This window comes from Aotus nancymaae, unplaced genomic scaffold (genome assembly GCF_030222135.1).
Source record: "Aotus nancymaae isolate 86718 unplaced genomic scaffold, 86718_ANA_hifiasm-v0.15.2.pri h1tg000007l, whole genome shotgun sequence".
Classification (NCBI taxonomy): Eukaryota; Metazoa; Chordata; class Mammalia; order Primates; family Aotidae; genus Aotus; species Aotus nancymaae.
In genome coordinates this window covers 54,052,720-54,070,969 of record NW_026988418.1, presented here as the reverse complement: position 1 = coordinate 54,070,969, position 18,250 = coordinate 54,052,720, and the positions used below count along the sequence as shown (strand labels likewise).

At 38.3% G+C, this 18,250-nt stretch overlaps 1 protein-coding gene and 1 non-coding gene across 2 annotated transcripts; one reads left to right on the top strand and one right to left on the bottom strand.

The window, feature by feature from the left end:
- Window positions 1–9,226: 9,226 nt before the first annotated feature.
- LOC105704808 (excitatory amino acid transporter 1-like) lies at window positions 9,227–9,622 on the bottom strand. The gene has a single exon (XM_064372621.1). It carries the CDS (start codon window positions 9,422–9,424, stop codon window positions 9,227–9,229), a length of 198 nt encoding a protein of 65 aa, XP_064228691.1. The 5' UTR covers window positions 9,425–9,622.
- Window positions 9,623–15,204: 5,582 nt separating this feature from the next.
- LOC135273554 (U4 spliceosomal RNA) lies at window positions 15,205–15,345 on the top strand. Its single transcript, XR_010341333.1, has one exon. It is a non-coding gene; the product is annotated as a U4 spliceosomal RNA (small nuclear RNA).
- Window positions 15,346–18,250: the final 2,905 nt, after the last annotated feature.

Below are 18,250 nucleotides of genomic sequence, written 5' to 3'. Positions count from 1 at the left end.
TTCAGCAGAGGAGATAATAATTAGCCAGTTGGTTTACTTCTTTTTTTTTTTTTTTTTTGAGATGGAGTTTTCCACTGTTGCCCAGGCTGGAGTGCAGTGGTACAATCTCAGCTCACTGCAACCTCCACCTCCTGGACTCAGGTGATTCTCCTGCCTCAGCCTCCCAAGTAGCTGGGATGACAGGCATGCACCACCACACCCTGCTAGTTTTGTATTTTTAGTAGAGATAGTGTTTCACCACGTTGGCCTCGCTGGTCTCAAAATTCTGACCACAGTTGATCTACTGGCTTCAGCCTCCCAAAGTACTGGGATTACAGGTATGAACCACCACGCCTGGCTGGTTTATTTCTTAGAAGGTACAAGACAGATCTGGCAAGATGACCAAATAGGAACTGCTCCGGTCTGCAGCTCCCAGAGATACCAATGCAGAAGGTGGGTAATTTCTGTATTTCCAACTGAGGTACATGGTTCATCTAATTGGGACTAGTTAGACAGTGGGTACAGCCCATGGAGGGTGAGCAGAAGCAGGGTGGGGTATCACCTCACAAGAAAAGTGCAAAGAGCAGGGGAGCCTCCTTCCCCCAGCCAAAAGAAGCTATAAAGGACTGTGCTATCAGGCCCAGATAATATGCTTTTACCACAGTTTTGCAACCTGCAGACCAGGAGATTCCCCAGTGTGCCTACATCACCAGGGCCATGGGTTTCAAGCACAAAACTAGGAGGATGTTTGGGCAGACACTGAGGTAGCTGCAGGAGTATTTTTTTCATACCCTAGTGGTGCCTGGAACCCCAGTGAGACAAAACTGTTCACTCTCCTGGAAAGGGGGCTAAAGCTAGGGAGCCAAGTGGTCTCGCTCAGCAGGTCCCACTCCCGTGGAGTGTAGCAAGCTAATCACTGGCTTCAAATTCTCGCTGCCAGCACAGCAGCCTAAAGTTTACCTGGGACGATTGAGCTTGGTGTGGAAAGGGGCGTCTGCCATTACTGAGGCTTGAGTAGGCAGTTTTCCTCTCATAGTGTTAAGAAAGCCATCGGGAAGTTTGAACTGGGTGGAACTCACTGCAATATGGCAAAGCGGCTGTGGCCAGACTACTTCTCTAGATTCCTCCTCTCTGGGCAGGGCATCTCTGAAAGAAAGGCAGCAGCCCCCGTGAGGGGCTTATAGATAAAACTCCCATCTCCCTGGGACGGAGCACCTGGGGGAAGGGGTGGCTGTGGGTGCAGCTTCAGCAGACTTAAACATCCCTGCCTGCTGACTCTGAAGAGAGCAGCAGATTTCCCAGCATAGCATTCGAGCTCTGCTAAGGGACAGACTGACTCCGCAAGTGGGTCCCTGACTCCTGTGCCTCCTGACTGGTTGACACATCCCAGCAGAGGTTGACAGACACCTCATACAGGAGCACTCTGGCTGGCATCAAGTGGGTGCCTTTCTGGGACAAAGATTCCAGAGGAAGAGCAGGCAGCAATCTTTGCTGTTCTGCAGACTCTCCTGGTGATACCCAGGCAAATAGGGTCTGGAGTGGACGTCCAGCAAACTCCAGCAGACCTGCAGAAGAGGGGCCTGACTGTTAGAAGGAAAAATAACAAACAGAAAGCAATAACATCAACATCAACAAAGAGGGCACCCACTCAAAAACCTCATCAAAAGGCCATCAGCATCAAAGATCAAAGATAGATAAATCCATGAAGATGAAGAAAAACCAGTGCAAAAATGCCAAAAATTCCAAAAAACATAATGCCTCTTCTCCTCCAAATGATCACACTTCCTCTCCAGCAAGGGCACAAAATTGGACAGAGAGTGAGTTTGACAAATTGACAGAAGAAGGCTTCAGAAGGTGGATAATAGCAAACTCCTCTGAGCTACAGATGCATGTTCTAACCCAATGCAAGGAAGCTAAGAACCTTGATAAAAGGTTACAGACACTGCTAACTGGAATAACCAGTTTAGAGAAGAATATGATGGAACTGAAATACACAGCACAAGAACTTCGTGAAGCATATACAAATATCAACAGCTGAATCTATCAAGTGGAAGAAAGGATATCAGATTGGAAATCAACTTAATGAAATAAAGTGTGAAGACAAGATTAGAGAAGAAAGAATGAAAAGGAATGAACAAAGCCTCCAAGAAATATGGGACTACGTGAAAAGACCAAACCTACGATTGAAAGTGATGGGGAGAATGGAACCAAGGTGGAAAACACACTTCAAGATATTATCCAGGAGAACTTCTCCAACCTAGCAAGACAGGCCAACATTCAAATTCAGGAAATACGGAGAACACCACTAAGATATTCCTTAAGAAGAGCAACCCCAAGACACATAATCATCAGATTCTCCAAGGCTGAAATGAAGGAACAAATGTTAAGGGCAACCAGAGAGAGAGGTCAGGTTACCTACAAAGGGAAGCCCATCAGACTAACATTGGATCTCTCTTCAGAAACCCTACAAGCCAGAAGAGAGTGGGGGCCAATATTCAACATTCTTAAAGAAAAGAATTTTCAACCCAGAAATTCATATCCAGCCAAAATAAGCTTCATAAGAAAAGGGGAAATAAAATCCTTTACAGACAAGAAAATGCTAAGGGATTTTCTCACCACCAGTCCTGCCTTACAAGAGCTCCTGAAGGAAGCACTAAATAGGGAAGGGAAAAACTGGTACCAGCCACTGCAAAAATATACCAAAATATAAAGACCAAGAACACTATGAAGAAATGGCATCAACTAATGTGCAAAATAACCAGCTACATCATGATGACAGGATCAAATTCACACATAACAATATTAACCTTAAATGTAAATGGGGTAAATACCCCAATTAAAAGACACAGAGTGGCAAATTGGATAGAGTCAAGACCCATTGATGTGCTGTATTCAGGAGACCCATTTCATGTGCAAAGACACATATAGGCTTAAAATAAAGTGAGGGAGGAATATTTACCAAGAAAATAGAAAACCAAAAGAAGCAGGGTTGCAATCCTAGTCTCTGATAAAACAAACTTTAAATCAACAAAAGTCCAAAAAGACAAAGAAGGGCATTACATAATGGTAAAGGGATTGGTGCAATAAGAAGATCTAACTGGCTGGGTGCAGTGGCTCATGCCTGTAATACCAGCACTTTGGGAGGCCAAGGCGGGAGGATCATGAGTTCAGGAGATGGAGATCATCCTAGCCGACATGGTGAAACCCCACCTCTACTAAAAATACAAAAATTAGCTGGGCGTGGTGGCACATGCCTGTAGTCCCAGCTACTGGGGAGGCTAAGGTAGGAGAATCACTTGAACCTGGGAGGCAGAGGTTGCTGAGATCATGCCACTGTACTCCAGCCTGGTGACAGAGTGAGACTCCATTAAAAAAAAAAAAAAAAAGAAGAGCTAACCATCCTAAATACACACACACACACACACACACACACACACACACACACACACACACACACAGACAGATTCATAAAGCAAGTTTCTGGAGACCCACGAAGAGACTTAGACTTCCGCACAATAATAGTGGGAGACTTTAACACCCCACTGTCAGTATTAGACAGATCAACAAGACACAAAATTAACAAGGATATTCAGGACTTGAACTCAGCTCTGGACCAAGTAGACGTAAGAGATATCTACAGAACTCTCCACCCCCAATCAACAGAATATAGATTCTTCTCAGCACCACATAGCACTTATTCTAAAATTGACCACATAATTGGAGGTAAAACACCTCAGCAAATGCAAAAGAATGGAAATCATAACAAACAGTCTCTCAGAACACAGTGCAATCAAATTAGAACTCAGGATTAAGAAACTCACTCAAAATCACACAACTACATGGAAACTAAACAACCTGCTCTTCAATGACTACTGGGTAAATAATAAAATTAAAGCAGAAATAAATAAGTTGTTTGATAGTAATGAGAATCAAGACACAACGTTCCAGAATCTCTGGGACACAGATAAAGCAGAGTTAAGACGGAAATTTATAGCACTAAATGCCCACATTAGAAAGATGGAAGGATCTAAAATCCTTTAATTGTGTCCTAACCACACAATTAATTAAAAGAACTAGAGAACCAAGAGCAAACAAATTCCAAAGCTGGCAGAAAATGAGAAATAACTAAGATCAGAGCAGAACTGAAGAAGATAGAGACAAGAAAAACCCTTAAAAAAAAATCAATGAATCCAGGAGCTGGTTTTTTGAAAAGATTAACAAAATAGATAGACCACTAGCCAGACTAATAAAGAAGAAAAGAGAGAAGAATCAAATAGACACAATAAAAAAATGATAAAGGGGATATCACCACTGATCCTATAGAAATACAAACTACCATCAGAGAATACTATAAACACCTCTATCAAAATAAACCAGAAAATCTAGAAGAAATGGATGAATTCCTGGACACATACACCCTCCCAAGACTAAATCAGAAAGAAGTTGAATCCCTGAATAGATCAATAATGAGTTCTGAAATTGAGGCAGTAATTAATAGCCTACCAACCAAAAAAAAGCCCAGAACCAGAGAGATTCACAGCCGAATTCTACCAGAGGTACAAAGAGGAGCCGATACTATTCCTTCTGAAATTGTTCCAAACAATAGAAAAAGAGGGACTCCTCCTTAACTTATTTTATAATGCCAGCATCATCCTGATTCTAAAACCTGGCAGAGATACAGCAAAAAAAGAAATTTTCAGGCCAAGATCCCTGATGAACATCGATGTGAAAATCCTCAATAAAATACTGGCAAACTGAATCCAGCAGCACATCAAAAAACTTATCCACCACAATCAAGTCGGTTTCATCCCTGAGATGCAAGGCTGGTTCAACATATGCAAATCAATAAATGTAATCCATCACATAAACAGAACCAATGACAAAAAACACACGATTATCTCAATAGATGCAGAAAAGGCCTTCAACAAAATTCAACACCCTTTCATGCTAAAAACACTCAGTAAACTAGGTATTGATGGGACATATCTCAAAATAATAAGAACCACGTATGACAAACCCATAGCCAATATCACACCAAATGAGCAAAAGCTGAAAGCATTCCCTTTGAAAATCAGCACAAGACAAGGATGCCTCCTCTCACCACTCCTGGTCAACATAGTATTGGAAATTCTGGCCAGGGCAGTCAGGCAAGAGAAAGAAATAAAGCGTATTCAAATAGGAAGAGAAAAAGTCAAATTGCCTCTATTTGCAGATATCATGATTGTATATTTAGAAAACCCCGTTGTCTCAGCCCAAAATCTCCTTAAGCTGATAAGCACCTTCAGCAAAGTCTCAGGATACAAAATTAATGTGTAAAAATCACAAGCATTACTATACACCAATAATAGACAAACAGAGAGCCAAATCATGAGTGATCTCCCATTCACAATTGCTACGAAGAAAATAAAATACTGGCTGGGAGCCGTGGCCCATGCTTGTAATCCCAGCACTTTGGGAGGCTGAGGCGGGCAGATCATGAGTTCAGGAGTTCGAGACCAGCCTGTCCAATATAGTGAAACCCAGTTTCTACTAAAAAATACAAAAATTAGCCGGGCATAGTGGCGCATGCCTATAGTCGCAGCTACTCGGGAGGCTGAGCAGGAGAATCACTTGAACCCGGGAGATGGAGGTTGCGGTGAGACAAGATGGTGCCATAGCACTCCAGCCTGGGTGACAGAGTAAACAAACACACCATCTAAAACAAAAATAATAATAATAATAAATAAAATACCTAGGAATACAACTTACAAGGGATGTGAAGGATCTCTTCAAGGAGAACTATAAACCACTGCTCAAGAAAGTAAGAGAGGAAAGAAATAAATAGAAAACCAATTCCATGCTCATGGACAGGAAGACTCGATATCATGAAAATGGCCAGACTGCCCAAAGTAATTTATAGATTCAATGCTATCCCCATCAAGCTACCATTGACTTTCTTCACGGAACCAGAAAAAATGACTTTAAACTTAAAAAAGAGCCTGTATAGCCAGTCAAGACAATCCTAAGCAAAAGGAACAAAGCTGGAGGCATCATGCTACCTGACTTCAAATTATACTATAAGGCTATAGTGACCAAAACAGCATGGTACTAGACCAATAGAATAAAATAGTGGCCTCAGAAATAACACCATACTTTTACAACCATCCGATCTTCAACAAATCTGACAAAGACCTGCAATGGGGGATGGATTTCCTATTTAATAAATGGTGCTGGGAAAACTGGCCAGCCATATGCAGAAAACTGAAACTGGACCCATTCCTTACATCTTATACAAAAATTAACTCAAGATGGATTAAAGACTTAAACATAAAACCTAAAACCATAAAAACCTTAGAAAAAAACCTAGGCAATACCATTCAGAACATAAACATGGGCAAAGACTTCATGACTAAAACACCAAAAGCAATAGCAACAAAAACCAAAATTGACAAATGAGATCTAATTAAACTAAAGAGCTTCTACACAGCAAAAGAAACTGTCATCAGAGTGAACAGGCTACCTACAGAAGGGGAGAAAATTTTTGCAATCTATTCAACTGACAAAGGTCTAATATCCAGAATCTACAAGGAACTTAAACAAATTTACAAGAAACAAACAATCCCATCAAAAAGTGGGTGAAGGATATGAACAGACACTTCTCAAAAGAAGACATTTATGTGGACAACAAACATATGAAAAAAAGCTCATCATCACTGGTCATTAGAGAAATGCAAATCATAACCACAATGAGATATCATCTCATGCCAGTTAGAATGGTGATCATTAAAAAGTCAGGAAACAACAGATGCTGGAGAGGATGTGGAGAAATAGGAATAGTTTTACACTGTTGGTGGGAGTGTAAATTAGTTCAACCATTGTGGAAGACAATGTCACGAATCTAGAACCAGAAATACAATTTGACTCAGCAATCCCATTACTGAGAATATACCCAAAGGATTATGAATCATTCTAGTTATAAAGGCACATGCACACGTATGTTTATACTACTCACAATAGCAAAGACTTGGAACTCACCCAAATACTCATCAATGTTAGAGTGGATAAAGAAAATGTGGCACATATACACCATAGGATACTAGGCAGCCATAAAAAAGAATGAGTTCATGTCCTTTGCAGGAACATGGATGAAGCTGGAAACCATCATTCTCAGCAAACTAACGCAAGAACAGAAAACAAGCACCGCATGTTCTCACTCATAAGTGGGAGTTGAACAATGAAAACACGTGGACACAGGGAGGAGAACATCACACACCAGGACCTGTCAGGGGGTGGGGAGCAATGGGAGGGAGAGCATTAGGACAAATACCTAATGCATGCGGTGCTTAAAACCTAGATGACAGGTTGTTAGGTGCAGCAAACCACCATGTCACATATATACCTATGTAACAGACCTGAATGTTCTGCACATATATCCCAGAACCTGAAGTATAATAAATAATTTTTTTAAAAAAGAAGGAACTAGACAGTGCTAGGAAGAATGTCCTTTGTTATTAAAGATGACAGTGTCTAAACTGTTCCCCCATCATACAAAGAGTAAGATGGCTGAGGTTATTATTTATAATTAATATGTATATATCCACTTATAGTTTATAAAGTTCTGGCATAATACATTATGTCCTTTGATCCTCATGTCTCTGATGTAAGAAGGACAGATATTATCATTATACCTTCATGTCTCTGATGTAAGAAGGACAGATATTATCATTATACCTGAGGTGAAGAGAAGTTAAGTAACATTTTCAAGGTCACACAGATAGCAAACAATTGTGTACAGATGCATTCTGATTTCTTTATTTCAAATCTTGGGCCATTTCCTTTGCACTGTTTCTGAAGTTGGATCAGAGAGCTGTACAATGTGTGGCCCATAAAGCTGGGGTAGTCAGCATGACCAGGAAGATAAAGACGAGATTAATGAGCTCCTTAACTAGGCAGCTGGGGTGGCCTTCCAGCTGTCCTTAAAGGGCAGGTGGCCAAAGAAAAAAATGCAGCCTTGAGAGCAAAAGCAGAACACAGCATTGACCAGAATGATGAGAGAAACTGGGCCCAGAGTAGTGTCACAAAAATTATGGAGTGCAGAGATAAAGCAGCAATGTCATGAATGTAACCCAAAAGAGTGAGTGCCAAACTCGTCAGTGCAGGAGTTACTTGCAGAGCCTGTTAGCAATGTAGCTTCTCCAGCTCCAATTCAGGACTTTGGCTTAGAACTGATTCAGTCAATCTGGGGTCGGGGTGGGAGGACTTGAAGAACCCTCTTTCCCACCTTAGAAAATCTGATAGAAAATATCCATTAAATAATCCAGAGCATAAAAGCAGCAGAAAACATCTAGAAAGGTTTTTGATGTTAGGGTAGCAAAATGTTGGCAATGTAATAACATATTTTTAAGAAATAGCAGAGGGGGTCTAGGCATCTTTTAGAAAATAATTTAATAATATTTGTTGACACCTGCCTTGTGCACAGTAACAAGTTAGATACTAGGAGTGTAGAAGTAAGAAATTAAGGCAGACTTAGTCTTCATTCTCAGGGAGCTTAGACTATAGATGGAAGATCAATATTGAATAATTATATAGTTACTGTATAATGTTTTTTTAAAAAAACAAAACAAAACAAAATTATTTTATTAGTACAGATTACTGTCAACCCTGCTAAATTAGTAACAGATGAAAATGTTTCAAGAAAGGTATAGCTGGTTATGGCAGGCTCTGCAAAGCAATGAATGAAAGAGATCTGTGTTAACATTTTCCCCAATCCATCTTTCCCAGTTGCTGGGTGAGAGAGTGCAAACACATAGAAGATTTGGCCTCTGTGTCTAAGCACTGACATTCAGCTTCAAGTCAGCACCAGTTAGACTATAATTACTATTCAGAGCCAACATCTCATTTTAGGTGTACTAGTTGTATAAATTAGCTTCAAGTGCAACTGACATTGTATATAATTACATTTTGGTCAAATGTAGCATGCTTGATTTGTCATGCCTAATAATTAAATTATCACTTCTTTATCCTTACATGAAATGGGAAAATATTTTATTTTCCTTCCTCATACAATTGATTTGTATAATGCCTAATGATGCCTAATGATGGGTTTACCATATAGTGCTCCAAACATGCCAAAACAGTCATTTTATGGAGAAAAATCATCAAGTTTAGAGGAAAGCCTGGGCTATCATTTTGATACCTACAAGTAGTTCGTCTGATGATGTTCCCGTAGCAGCCAGATGCCCCAGAGAAACAAGACACAGGTTTGTTTTTAATCAAATGACTCACCCACAATGACAGCGGTGACAGTGAGCAGCACAAAAGCATTCCGAAACAGGTAACTTTTAACATCCTCCTTCGTAATGTTCTGCACTTTCTTCTTTGCCAAAAGTGTGCGTTTACGGACTCCCTGCTGGAATCTCTCCATCCTGCCCCCGGTCTTGGGCTCTTCTCCATTGGTTTTAGTCATATTTTACTTTTCTAGGAGTGTCTCTTCTTTGCACTTCAGTGTCTGGGAATCACCCACAAAAAGCCAAACCTCCTCTTTGGTGTTAGAAAACACAACTTTTCTGATTTTGTAAGGGGTGGAAGATATAAAGCAGTAACAAGGTGAATTCCCCAGCAGGTCCAGCGGAGTAACAATCCGCAGCGCGCATGAGCGGGCAGGCTAGCCTGTATAATGTTTTATTATGTAACAGTATGAATTTAAGAATAGAGAATGTCAAAACAAGGACAGATAACAGGGGAGCCTGACTCTGTCTGGGAGATCAGGCAAGGATCATCCCCTGAGGAAACAGCATATGATTTCAGATCTGAAGAATTAGTTGGACTTGTCAAGAAAAGGGGGTGAGGAGGACAAAATAGGTACCCCAGTAGAATATTAATTTGCTGCTTTAAAAAATATTTACTGAGAACCCACAATGTGCCAAGTATTCTTCAGTTCTGGAATGCAGCATTAAATAAGATGAGCAAACATTGAACTTTATATTCCAATTTATGAAACAAGAAAAAATTAAAAAAAATTAATAAACAGGAAATCAGCTGATAATAACAATATTGTAAAATTTCAGTTCTCCCCAAATCAATCTATTGACTCAATGCAATGCCAATAAAAATCCCAGTGAGACTTTTTCTGGAATTTGACAAACCAATTCTAAAATTTATATGGAAACTCATATAAAAAGGAAGTCTTAAAGAATAAGGTTAGAAAACTTCTGTTACTAAATACCAAGACTTATTTTAAAGTGATATTTTAGACAGTGTGGTATTGGCATAAGTGTAGAAAAATAGATCAATGGAACACTATAGAGCTCAAAAACAAACTCACCATATGACAAAGCTGCCACTACAGTTTTGTGAAGGAAAAGATGGTCTTTTCAATAGTGCCAGACTAATTGAATATTCCTATGGAAAATTAATACACAAATCAGTACTTGTGCAAATCAAGCAATAACACTTCTAGAAGATAACATATAACTTTATGACCTGGGGTTGGCCAAGATTTCTTAAACTAAGAGCTAATCAAAAAGAAAAATATTGATAAATTGAGCATTGCTAAAATTAAGAACTTCCATTTATCAAAGGACCTTATTAAGAGGAGGTAAAAATTGGGAAAGGCATTTTGTATATGCCCCCCAAAAATGTGAAAAAGTGCCCAGGCTTCTTGGCAATAAAAGAAATACAAATTAGGCCAGGCACGATGTCTCGTGCCTGTAATCCCAGCACTTTGGGAGGCCGAGGCAGGCGGATCACTTGAGATCAGGAGTTCGAGACCCTCCTGGCCAAAATGATGAAACTTCTTCTCTAATAAAAATACAAAAAATTAGCCTAATGTGCTGGTGCCTGCCTGTAACCCCTAGCCTGGGTGACAGAGAAGACTGCATCTCAAAAAAAAAAAAAAAGAAAGAAAAGGTAGGGGGAATACAAATTAAAACCACAATGGGATACTACCTCACACCTGTCAGAATGGTTGACATTTAAAAAGTTAACACTACCAAGAATTAGGTAGGGATTGGGTGTGGTGACTCACATCTGTAATATCAGCACTTTGGGAGGCTGTGGCAGGGGGATCACCTGAGCTCAGGAGTTGAGACCCTCCTGAATAACATGGTGAAACCCCACCTCTACCAAAAATACAAAAATTAACTGGACATGGTGGTGTACACCTATAGCACCAGCTACTCTGGAGGCTAAGGCAGGAGAATCGCTTGAACGTGGGAGGCAGAGAGCCGAGGTTTTGTCGCTGCACTCCAGCCTGGGTGTCAGAGCAAGACTGTCTCGGAAAAAAAAAAAAAAAAGGAGGAATTAGCTAGGTGTGGAGCAATTAGCGAAAGCGTAAACTGGTATGACCACTTTGAAAGATAGCCTGGGCATATCTGCTAAAACTCAACATGTGCATATTGTATGACCCAGATATTCTGCTTTCAGTTATAAACCAAATAGAGATACATACATAAGTGCACGAATAGATATGTATATGAGTGTTCACAGCAACATTATTTGTAATAGCTCCCAAACAGGAACAACCAAAATACCCATTAACAGAAGAATGCTTAAACAAATATGGTTCATTCTTAAAATGGAATACTAAACAGCAATGAAAGTCAACAAATCTACTACATGAAACATTCTTAACCATGATCATAATATTGAGCAAAGGAAGTCAGTAACAGAAGAGTACATATATGATTCAATTTACATAAAGTTCAAGTAGAGGCAATACTAATTTATGGAAGTTGAATTTGGAAGGAGATTATTTTATTTCTTGATTATGGGATGGGATGGGAATACAAGAGTGTTAACTTTGTAAAAAATCATCAAGCTATATACTTAGAGTTTTCGTACTTTTCTGTATGTAGGTGTGTTATAACTGAGTTAAAGTATTTGCTTAAGAATTAAGACCATCCAAACCTCTAAATCTCTCTCCTTAGTGAGAAGGCATTGATGGCTATAACCTAAATAGCAACTTATTAAGAAAAATTAATAGCAGAAATTATTAGAGTTAAATGTTTCAGAAAAAAAATTAAAATTTATCTTTTGTGTGATTTAATTAGTTTCATACAATTACTTTTATTCTATCATCAAAATTAGAGGATATTCAGGTATAATTGAAGAAAAATTACATGGTGTATTAGGGCAGGCAAAGCTACAATGTGGTAACAATGTTGTCCCCTCCCCTTTACCTCCCTGCTCCAAAATCTCAATGGCTTAAAAGAACGAAAGTTTATTTCTTGTGCTTAACACAGTCTAATGAGATGTTTGACAGGCGGCCTTCTACTTGACAGTTCAGGGACTCAGGCTCTTTCTGTCTCATGGCTCTGCTTTCTTCTAGGATCTTGAGTTTCTCCTGGATCCTCTCTATCTGACAGCCAAGGAGCAAATATAAAGAAAGTGGAAAAGACATATTATCTGTTAACTGCCTTGGCCCCAGGATGACACATCCCTATAATCATACAATAAGAATTTGTCTCTTGATCCTGTAAAAGACAGTGGGTCTGGGAAGGAAATGTAGTAAACTCTGTGCACAGGAAGAACAAACATATTTAGTGAGGCTCCAGATATCTCTGACACATTTGGAACCCAAGACAGACCATGAGGTCACTATAGAAGTGTTCAACAAGGAGCTACCAAGGAATGGGCATTCTAACAGAAAGAGTTACAAAATGGCGTCTTAATCAGGAATCCTGCTGCATTCAGAGATTTTAAAAAGAAGTTGGAAAAGGAACAGCCTTTCATGATTTGAGAGAAAGAGGTTTTTTTGAGGGAGATATTAATTAGAAGAAAAATTGAGAAGGAACCTCTATTATATTAGAGGATGAAATATATCAAGTTTAATTATTTGAAGCCGACTATTAGGAAGTTAGTGAATTCATGAGATATTGTACAGGTCAGTGAGACTTTAAGGAGACGGAAACAAAACAGAGAGACAAAGCAGGCAGGACTATAAAATAGTTTGCATTCTTTTGCCCTCAAGAGTAAGGAAGTCAAGAATATAGTACATATTTCACCAAAAAAGAGTTAAATTCTCACAGGAAAACCTTAGACTTTTACCCACTTCCCAACATCCCTGACAATGGAAGCTGTACTTTAGGCTAATAATTAATATTATAATATAGAAAAACATGTAGGAAACAGTAATTAGATTCTGATGTGAATGCGACCTTCTGGGGTTGTTCAAAATGGTGTTCCTGATCACTTAGCTTCGCTTTGGGAAAAGACTGGGGACAAGTGGGTGGGGTTTGTGTCCCAGAAAATAAGGACGGGAGGTGAAGAATGTGAATTATTTTAAGACAGTTAACTTTGGTCTTCTCATTTAAGAGAGCTATTGGCAATTATGCGTATCTGTTATTTCTTCTGTTGACCTTGGTCAAAGTTGCTGTAGACAATAACTTGTATCTACGTTGTCTCTCTGCCCAATCAACTCACATAGCTGCCTGGAAGAAATCTTACACTTGGAATGACAAGTGCACATTCTGCTGGTGCCCTGTGTGAAAGGACATGGAACTGTAGAATCTGCTGCTTTGACTATTCTCCCTGTCCTTATTATTCTCAGCACCTAGAAGTGCTGAGACTAAACTCAAGGTATGTTAGGATAAGGCTAGCCTGCTGAAACAAAGACACCTAACTAACAAATTCAGTTTTTTGAAAGAAGGTATATTAGTCCACTCTCACACTACTATAAAGAAATACCTGAAACTGGGTCATTTGTAAAGAAAAGAGGTTTAATTGACTCAGTTCCACATGGCTGGGGAGGATTCAGGAAACTTACAATTGTGGAGGAAGGCAAGGAAGAAGCAGGTACCTTCTTCACAGTGTGGTAGGATGGAGTGAGTGCAAGCAGGGGAAATGCCAGACACTTATAAAACTATCGGGTCTTTTGAGACTCACTCACTATCACAACAACAGCAAGGGGGAAGCCTCACCTATGATCCAATTACCTCCACCTAGTCCCGTCATTGACAAGTGGGGATTTTGGGGATTATAATTCAAGATGAGATTTTGGGTGAGGACACAGCCAAACCATATCAGAAGTAAAGCTTTCTTCCACCCATGTAATAGTCTGCTGTGATTGTCCCAGACTGGCAGACAGCCCTTCTGGTGGTGATAATTTAAGGACCCATGTTCCATCCATCATCTTGTATATTGTCATCCCTGGGGCACTGATGTCATCTGCATGGTTAAAACTGGCTCATTCTGAGTTCTCACGGGTGGGAAAGAGAATATATCTGAACGTCTGAATCAGAAGTGACGCACTTCACTTTCATCACATTTTATTGTCAGGAACTCAGTGTGTTATTCCATCTAACTCTAACTGCAAGTTGGAGGCATAAATGCTGTTCCTAGTGAGATAAGCTCAGTTATAACTTCATTCACATGAAAGATGAGAAAAATGGATTTTGGTGGATATCTGGCAGTATCTATTCAGTAAGAATAAAGTTAAATAGAATCACTCAAATTACACCTATCATGAAAGCAAAATATAGTTGAACTTTGTTCATACTACAGTTATATACACCATTTATTGTAAAATATTCTCAAATTCTGAAAAGTATGATTTTTGAAACTACCTTTATACATTACAGTTGCAGAGAATTTTTATCACCAATTTTGACTTATCTTTAAACAACTAAGATTTCTAAGTCTATATCTTTAAGATTTTCTGCTCCTTCCTTTCCTGAGTCAAATTATTAATGATAAATAAGCAAACACTTTGAAAGTTGGGAGCAATGTAGTTACTAAAGACATGAAGGCAGAAGTTCCTTTTTGCAGTAAGTTTATAAAGCAATAATCCTAAAAATATTTTGAAAGTTCATATTAACACACTGAAAGTGTAGGCTTTCTGGTTACAGAATATGAGACTTCTGTGATTTAGAGTGCAGAGAGTAACATACTGAAAGACAATCTTATTTGCTGGTTTTGGATAAGGTTGGAAAGAAAGTTTTATACAAGTCTTGGTGTATTCAAGGAAATCACCTATCTGGGCCCAATATTTTAGTAATATACAAGACTTAAAATAAATACTGTTCTGTATTTTTTATTAAGGTAGTGATTTTACTGATACATACAACTATCATAACTCATTAAATGGTATCTTTTAAATAGGTGCAGTTTATTGACATAAATATTGTACATACCAATTTATTGCTTCTGGTATGGAGGAAGAAATGAGAAAAATGAGAAATGCTAAATATGTGGGTAACTGTGGAAAACTATTTTTTCTATTAATTTATTTAAAATATATATAATTTTAGCTTTGCACAGTGGCAGTATTGTAGCCAATGAGGTTTAGCCAAGGCGCGATTATTGCTAATTGAAAACTATTCCCAATACCCTGCTATGACGACTTGAAATATAGTCGGCGTTGGCAATTTTTGGCAGTCTCTACGGAGACTGAGTCATAAAATAAATAAATAAAAAATAAAGTATATATAATTTTGAAAAGCAAAAATTAAAACATTGCCTTGAAGGTTTTAAAATATTATGTAGAAGTAATGTAGAGAACTATAACATAAATTATGGCAGGAATGAGGGCAAATAGACCTACATTGCTACAAAAAGTGCTATTTTAACTCTAAGCAGACTGTGAAAATTTAAGTATATATATATTGCAATACCTAAAGCAACTACTTTAAAAACTGTGAAAAGGTATGATTAAAAAGCTAAGAGAGGCCGGTCATGGTGGCTCACACCTGTAATCCTAGCACTTTGGGAGGCCGAGGCGGATGGATCACAAGGTCAGGAGTTCAAGACCAGCCTAGCCAACATGGTGAAACCCCATCTATACTAAAAATAAAAAATTAGCCAGGCATGGTGGTGGGCACCTGTAATCCCTGCTACTCAGGAGGCTGAAGCAGAGAATTTCCTGAACCCAGGAGGCGGAGGTTGCAGTGAGCCAAGATCACGCCACTGCACTCCAGCCTGGGCAAGGTGGCTTATGCCTGTAATCCCAGCACTTTGGGAGGTCAAGATGGGCAGATCACCAGGTCAAGAGATCGAGACCATCCTGACCAAAATAGTGAAACCTCATCTCTACTAAAAATATGAAAATTATCTGGGTGTGGTGGCTGGCACCTGTAGTCCCAGCTACTCAGGAGGCGAGGCAGGAGAATCACTTGAACCTGGGAGGTGGAGGTTGCAGTGAGCTGAGATCATGCCACTGCATTCCAGACTGGTGACAGTGAGACTCTGTCTCAAACAAACAACAACAACGACAAAAAAGCTAAGGGGTAAATTCAAATAAAAATATAAGAAATATTTAATAATTTGAAAGAAGGCAGGAAAGGGAGAACGAAGAAATAAAAACTGAGATGACAAATAGAAAATTAATAAAATAGTAGACTGAACCCAACCATATCAATAATTACATTAAATATAAATTGACCAAACACTCCAGTTAAGAAACAAAGATTATCAGAATAGATTTAAAAGCAGACCTGACCACCTGCTGACTACAAGAAAATACTCTAAATATGAACATACACTTTAAATATAAAAATAAAAATAAGATAAAAATATAGATATTTACATTAATGGAATTAGAGTCCAGAAATAGAACCACACATGTAGGGCTGATTGATTTTTCAACCAAAGTGCCAAAGCAATTCAATGAGAAAATGTAATCAACAAACTGCTGGAAAAACTGGATATCCATCTGGGAACAAAAAGAAAAAAAGAACATCTACTCTTACCTCACATAATATGGAAAATTAACTGAAATATATAACAGACCTAAAGATAAGCTAGAACTGCAAAACTACTGGAAAATAAAATAGGTGAAAATCTTTTCCTACTTGACATAGGCAAACATTTCTTAGATGGGACACAAAAAGCATGAATCATGAAAGAAAACATTTATGAATTAAACTTCATCAACATGAAATATTTTCTCTTTGAAAGACACCATTAAGAAAATGAAAAGGCAAGCCACAGTATGGGAGAAAATACTCTCTGTCATGTATTTGACAAAGGATTAACTGGTATTTAGAATAGATAAGGATCTCAACTCAACAATAAGAAGACACTTCAATAACATTTCATGAAAGATATTGAGTACATGAAAAGATGCTCAACTTTATCAGCCATTAGATACCATTACAATCATTAGAAAGGATAAAATGAAAAAGACTGACAAAAGCAAGTGTTGGCAAAGCAGAAGATTAACTGGAACTCAAATACAGCTGGCAAGAATGTAAAATGGTAGAACTACTTTGAAAAAGAATATGGAACTTTCTTAAAAAGGTAAGCATACACCTATTGTATAATCCAGTAATTCTACTCCTAGGTATATAAGCAAAATAAATGGAAACATGACCACAAAACTTTTACACAAATGTTCATAGCAATGTTATTCACCGTAACTAAAAACTGAAAACAACCCGAAAGACCATCAGCCAGTGAATAGATTAAAAAGTGTATTATATTCGTATATTGAATACTATTCCCCAATAATACTAAACTATATTGAACAACATTCAGCAAAAGGAATGAATTACTCATTTATAAAACAATAGGGATGGATCTGAAAATCATTAGACTAAGTAAAAGAAACCAGACACGAAAGAATACATGATATATGATTGTTTATATAAAATACAACTACTATATAGTGATAAAAAGCAGATCAGTGTTTGCCTGCAGCCAAGAGCAGGTGGAGCAATTGACTGTAAAAGAAATGAAGAATTTGGTGGGGGGGGCTAGAAATGTTCTGTGGTTTTTTTGTTAAGGTGATTTCACAGATATATACAACTATTGTAACTCATTAAATTGTATCTTTTAAATAGATGCAGTTTATTGTACCTAAATTATTCATCAATACATTTTATAAGGAAAAAACGGAAAACCTTTTTTATATAATTCTTCATGGCTGAAATCTATTTCTCACTCAGTAACAACCCTAATTCAGTGGTCTTGGTTTAGCCTTCAAACCATACATATAAAAGCAAAGAATATTTATTCTACTACAAGAGTTCCTCAACTATTTGAAAAGAGTCAATTATTTTCTTTTAGTCTTTTCTTCTCTATATTATATACTATCCTTCCTCAATCCCCCAGCTTAAACATATTATTTAAGTTCTAGGCTTTCTAACTTTCTTATTTTCCCACCTTTGAAAACACTTTGTTGTCAATATTTCTTATAAACGGAATGCAAAATTCCAAGTGTTATCTGCTGAGTCTTGTCCAGTGAAAAGAGTATGGTTTGTGGAAAGAGCAAGAGACCAGGTATACAGAAATTTGAGTTTGCTGGCTCTGCCAATGTCTATTTTTTTTTTTATCTTAAGCAAAGCAATAACTGTAT

What these genes read in the sequence shown, in the direction of transcription:
- LOC105704808 (XM_064372621.1), bottom strand. Translation starts at nt 9,424, where the DNA reads ATGACTAAAACCAATGGAGAAGAGCCCAAGACCGGGGGCAGGATGGAG.